At 41.4% G+C, this 6000-nt stretch overlaps 1 protein-coding gene across 1 annotated transcript; it reads right to left on the bottom strand.

The window, feature by feature from the left end:
- Positions 1–701: 701 nt before the first annotated feature.
- LOC107036759 (neprilysin-2-like) lies at positions 702–5176 on the bottom strand. The gene is made up of 8 exons (XM_015254902.2): positions 5161–5176; positions 4965–5000; positions 4560–4805; positions 4007–4218; positions 3759–3917; positions 2196–2973; positions 1219–1463; positions 702–1040 (listed from the first exon to the last, which is right to left on the bottom strand). The coding sequence occupies exons 1-8, from the start codon at positions 5174–5176 to the stop codon at positions 702–704; spliced, it is 2031 nt and encodes a 676-aa protein (XP_015110388.2).
- Positions 5177–6000: the final 824 nt, after the last annotated feature.

Raw genomic sequence — 6000 nt, 5'->3', positions numbered from 1 at the left:
CAATTTAAACCAGAGTTGAAGACCAGAGTTTGTAGCAGCGATGTCAGACAAGATATGAATGTTCTTTTGGGTTCAAATGAAAGAGCGGCTCAAAAATAGAGCCCTAGAGTTTGTAACAGCGATCAGTCAATGTTTCTGTCAGAGCGGAGGAAGGTAGATGGCGTATATATGACGACTGTAGTATATTTCAGGACGAGTGCCATGGGGTTTTTATACTCATGTGGAGTTGGCGTTCGAGCCGAAGGCGAGGATATTTTCCCGCAGTGATTTTCACTTTCACGAGTTTGGGACAGGGCCAATCCCCGGACGAGGAAAAGTGAAGTTAGTACGAAAAAATAAATATGTGGAGAAATGATACTGTAACGACAGTCGACTGTAACAAAACTGAAAATACAGAAAACCTAGGAAACGGTACCACATGCGCAATTTTCCGCATTATTAAGAGAGAGAGAGGGATAAAGAAACTCCATTTATTTCATTTTTTATTAATTTAAATAATTTATTAAATTAATTTTTATTTTAAAAAAATCATCAATCACGTAGATTTGGGGGAATTATGGAGCTAGAAGGAGGTGATTTAAAGAAGACTTCTCCTTGAGTACAAAAATGCATAAATAAATCAATAATACACTTTAGATTGATGAGCGCCATGAAACCGAAGAGAAAATGCATTCATTACTCCAATAACATTAATTAAAAAATCACCAGACAGCACATTTCTCCTCCGGATTCATTTTGGAGCCCACGGGACATTTGAAGTCCTCAGCAAAGGCTGGAATGTTGGATAGTGTTCCTAAGATACGATATTCGGCAGGAGTCTGCACCCCCTCGGCGATTTGGAGTCTGAGTCTCTCAGGTCGCTGGACTGTGCACAAAGTGCTGGCTGCACTTATCCAGAACATTTGTCTTGGGGTATAAGCGAGCCCTGGGAGCATTTTCTCTTCGTCATTGCGCGCTGACCAGTCGTCGTAAGCTAGGTACGCAGCAATGAAACCACCGTTGTCTGCGATGTTTTCTCCCTGAGTATTCTCTCCATTCAGCTACGAATGGGGAAAGAAGGAAAATTTTATTTCTTGCAATTTTTTTTTTTTTCATTTTTGAGGAATTTCTGGTTTCCTCAAAAAATGTGAAAAGGCTTATTGGCGAGATAATTGGAGAATGAAATGACTCAATGGGGAACATCAACAGAAATTAATTTTCCCTGATATATTTCCTTACGTTCAATTCTTTGACCGAGTAGTTTCCATACTGATCGATAATACATTGAGATTTAGCGAGGAAATTTTCCACAGTGGAGGGTGTCCACCAATCACCGCGGTTTCCCACTCTATCGAACCATCGTCCTTGATTATCGAATCCATGGGCGATTTCGTGACCAACCATGCGCCCAATGGCACCGTAGCTCAGGTACCTTGGGAGATCATTACTGATGAAGATATCCTGAAGAATGCCAGCCGGGAGTTCTACAATTTTTTTTTAAAGAACATCAATTGCGAAAGAAAGTTGAAGATTATTCTATGTCAGTTCCAAAAATCATGTATATCCCCCCTTAAAAATCCCGAATGTCAGAATTAATGTCAATCAACCCTCTTTCGTCAAAGACGTTTCTCCCACTTTGCAACCATCCAACTAGGTGGAGCGTAAAGTCGGCTGTGAGCGTTCGGACGACCCACTCACCAGTGCCGTCTGCACCGGCCCGGTAAATGGAAAGCAGGAATCAACGCCAAATAAATTGAATGAATGGAAGAGCGCACCTCTGGAACCAGCAATGACACGTTACTGGACGATCGTGAGGTGAGAGCACGGCGGAGTGGGGAGCGCCGCGACGCGCGATTGGTCGTCCCCACTCCTCCGGCTAAATAGTGAGCTATCCGACTTTCACGAGAGAGAGATTAATATATTCTTCCCAACGTCCTCTTGACCGAGTACGATCATGAGATCGATTACATCATCTATTGAAAAAAATTATTTTGAAACCAATATAGAGGGAAAGGTAAAAAACCTTAACGCTGAGGCAATGTTGAAGTCAATCTCACCACTGTAGAAATTCCATTCGAAAGCAAATTGCCAATTTATTACAATTTTCCCCTTGTTTTCCTCAGAAACCAAAAAGACCTCGGAAAATTTGAGACGAATTTCCACAAAAATATAGTAAATAATCCAGTTATCTCATCAACTTCAGCTTGCTTACTCACCAATACTGTTCAGAGTCGGACAATAGCTGACATTCACTCGCGCGGAATTTCCATATGTGATCCAATCGCCCTTGTCGATAGGTTTTCCCAACATGCTGAACGAATTCTTCGAGTCAAACAGGGAAATATTCAGGATTCCCTGTAGATAATGCTCATCGCTGAGTTCTAGATTCTGATAGTACTCCTCAAATTTCCTATCATCAAATAACTGATCATGATAAGCAATGTGACTGGTTATGGAGGTGGCTTTCTGCCGCGCCCTCCCCCTGGTTTCGTCATCCATCCACTCGCTCCTCCCCAGAATCTGATGGAACTGTTTGCTGACGTCGTCGACCACCTCAATGGCATTCTTCTTAACTCCCTTGTGGAAGTATTTCCTGACGTACAGGGCTGCCACGCTCAGCGGGAGCTTCTGCGAGAGCACGTCCATGCATTCCTTCCATCGGGGCTCCCTCGCTGTCTTTCCACCCCTCCACTGAGGCTCACGTTCTCTTATTTCATCATTCATGTAACTGAGCGATGACTCTACCACCCTCCACATTACGTAATTGGCCTGAACCCTTTTTGGTGTTTTCCCCATCAATTCCTCCAGGCTTTTGATGTAGGAGGCGGCCTGTCTGATGATGACGTCACAATTTCCCACTCGGACTGAGGGTGGCAGCACGCGGTTGAAGTACTCCTTCCAGGGGATGCTGGGGTACAAGTCGGGGAGGTCGGAGACCGTCAGAGGGGCGTAAGCGAATTCAGAGAAACGATCTGCCTCGTTCAATTGAACCAACTGGATAATTAAATACGCGATGTGTGTTTCAGGAGAAAAATCCAGGGAATTTTTTTAAGGTAGAAGAGGGTAGGGCAAAGCGGACCACTGACAGAAAATTGATAATTTTTTTTTTTCTTTCCTTCAAATCAGGAACACTGAATGTGTTGAATTAAAAGTGAGTTTCTTGGATCGCAACCGCCACAGGGATTTTATAGACAAGAAGTGTCGTTGAACCGCAATTTGATCAGATTTGCTAATCACCTCAAATCACAAATTAGTGATGCCGTCGAGACTAGACGAGAATTATTTTGGAAAGATCATCACGGTCAAAAAAAATCGAAAGTTTAGTTATCGTCGTAATCTCGAAAGACATTGGATCGGTGCATCTCGTCACGAACTTGGGAGAATCCATCAGTCTGCGTTTCAGTATTTTCTGTTTTTCTAATATTTGTCTCGATATCTGTCTCGTCTCGTGAACTTAAAAAACCGAAAATCTCGAGAGCCAGGCAAGATAAATCGTCCCGGAATTGTGACAAGATGCACCGATCCAATGTCTTTCGAGATTGCGACGATTCCAAAACTTTCGATGTTTTTCCAGACCGTGATGATCTCTTCAAAATACTTCTCGACTAGTCTCGACAGCATCACTACCACAAATGAATTTGGATTTTTGTTTTTGCTTTCATTCGGAAGCCAAAGTAAAAATTATTGATTTTCTGTTAGTGGCCGTTTTGCCTGCCTGGCCCTCGTTTTGCCCTACCCTCCCCTATAAAAATTGATAGTGACGCATTGCGAAGATTGACGCTTACACTGTATATCTCAGCCTCGAAGTCTAAGAGACTGCGCATCTCTTCTTCGGCTGATTCTGGTTTAGCTCCGAGCATTACTGCAATATCCACCATGTATTTTGTTTTGTCGAATGACAGGGCTTCCAGAGGGACTTTCAGAGCAGCTTTGTCCAACTAAAAAGTGCAAAAACCCCACATAAATGGTACTGATTTCCAGATTTCCTTGAACATTCACAGTTTAGGTATTATAAATAAAACCCCACATAGATGACTCGTTTGATATTGTTCTTCCAATCCGGCTCGACAGTCACACGGAGAAAGTAATCGAAAGGATATCCCCGGTCGCGCACGTTGTATGTCGACTCAATCCAGTTGAAAGATCTTTCATCCCACCGGTCTCCCTCTAGCACCGGCCATCCTCCAAGTTCCGTCAGGTCAGTGAGAAGTTGCTTGAGACTCTGAGCTCGAATTGCAGCTGTAAATCATCAATTCAGTGGCAAAGTGGTAAAAGGAGATGAGTCATTTTTGACTATTGACCAGTTTTCAATCAATATCTCGGAATCTAAGGCAGATGGCGAAATTTTTGTTATCACCTTTTTTGTGGAGCCGATTGAGTGCTATAATAAATGTAATTACGAAAATTTCGCTATCTCCCTTAGATGCCGAGATATTGATGGAAAACTGGTCAACAGTCAAAATTGACTTATCTTCTTTTACCACTTCGCTACTGAATTATGTGTCACTTCCGGAAAGTGTCCTCAGAAAGTTCAACTGTATTGTTAATGTGATTTATTTGGACAGTATTTCCCCACTCACTCGTATTCATGCAAGATTTGTACAAATTCTTAGCAAGCTTGAACGATTTTGGTTCCGTGGGAGGACTTGGCTCCTCGACACTAATTCTCAACTGCTCCTGGACTTTATCGCGGATGACGGAGAATGTGTCAACTTGGTCTCTATCATTTGGGATTGATGTATTTTTCAAAAATCCACCGCACGCGAATCTGTAGAAGTCGTCGCAGGGCTCGACGTCTCTGTCCATTTTTTTCAAAACCTCTGCGGCTGAGAAATAAAGGAAATCAAATTGGCGCATTTTCCCTTTTTTTTCGGGGAAGCTCCGGGAAAATACGACTACTTTTGTCGCACAATTCGTTTCTTTAGAAAGAATTTTCACAAAAAATATCATATAGTCAACAGATATTTTATATTATATGAACTTACCAGCATGAAGACAAGTCGATGTTCTGCAGAAATCATCTGAAATTTTTTTTTTGATTAATTCAATCGAATGAATCACTTTCCGAACAAATCTTTTTTAGATTTTTGCTCTACTCAATTTTTGGTATTTTTATTTTTGCTTCCTTCGGGATAACGTATCGAAGGAAATATTACATGTGAGTACCAAAAATTAATTTACCGGTGCTGTTGTCCATATCGTTCAACATGAACACCGCTGGCAGAAAATAAAGAGCGATTGCCAAGGCAATACAAAGAAGAATAGCAAGCAGTAAAAGGAGTAGGAGCCCACGCGCCAGCAGTGACTTGCGTCCCCACCATGTTGAATCGCTGAAAATGAAAGAAGAATGGAGACATTCCACCACATCCTATTGACGAATTCTAGCTCAGGATTGTCGATAATTTGGTAAAACAAAATTCGTGACTTTAAATTATGGGCAACCTCGGTAGCTAATATGAATTTAAATTTCTTTGAGACACTTCATGTAATAATTATTGGTGTTCAAGTAGATGTACCCCTGTCAGCTCGTCCCTTCAAGATATATAATTTTTGAATTTTGCATTGTTTACATATGTCTAGAAGATAATATTTTTCCGTGTTAAAGATCTCCCCTTACGTTTAAAAATCGATCCATTCGACGAAAATATTTTACAATTCAATAATTGAGGGATTGCATAATCCCGGTCGTACTCCCGTTACCGAGGCGAAAGAATAATCGGAAAGATATTGGTTTATACAAACTTTCGGCAATCATGAATCGGTTGTTGCCGGCTAATTGGAAAACAATTAGAAGAGCTAAATGATTCTTTCACTTGTATGTTGACGGATATGATATTAATGTGACATCTACCTCAATTATCAAACGGTTTTGATAGTGAAGAAGAACTACCGAAATGCGGGGAAAACTGCGTCATGAATACCCAGCCAAAAGAAAATCGAAAAATCCAAAAGATGGCTTACAAGATTTTCCATTTTTGTAGAAACGGATGAAGCGAGTTGAGTATGAGTTGACGTGAGGAT

This window comes from Diachasma alloeum, unplaced genomic scaffold, assembly GCF_001412515.2.
Source record: "Diachasma alloeum isolate Michigan unplaced genomic scaffold, Dall2.0 Dall_scaffold_00211, whole genome shotgun sequence".
NCBI lineage: Eukaryota > Metazoa > Arthropoda > Insecta > Hymenoptera > Braconidae > Diachasma > Diachasma alloeum.
Note: the sequence above shows the minus strand (reverse complement) of the source record. Positions and strands in the feature narration are given on the sequence as shown.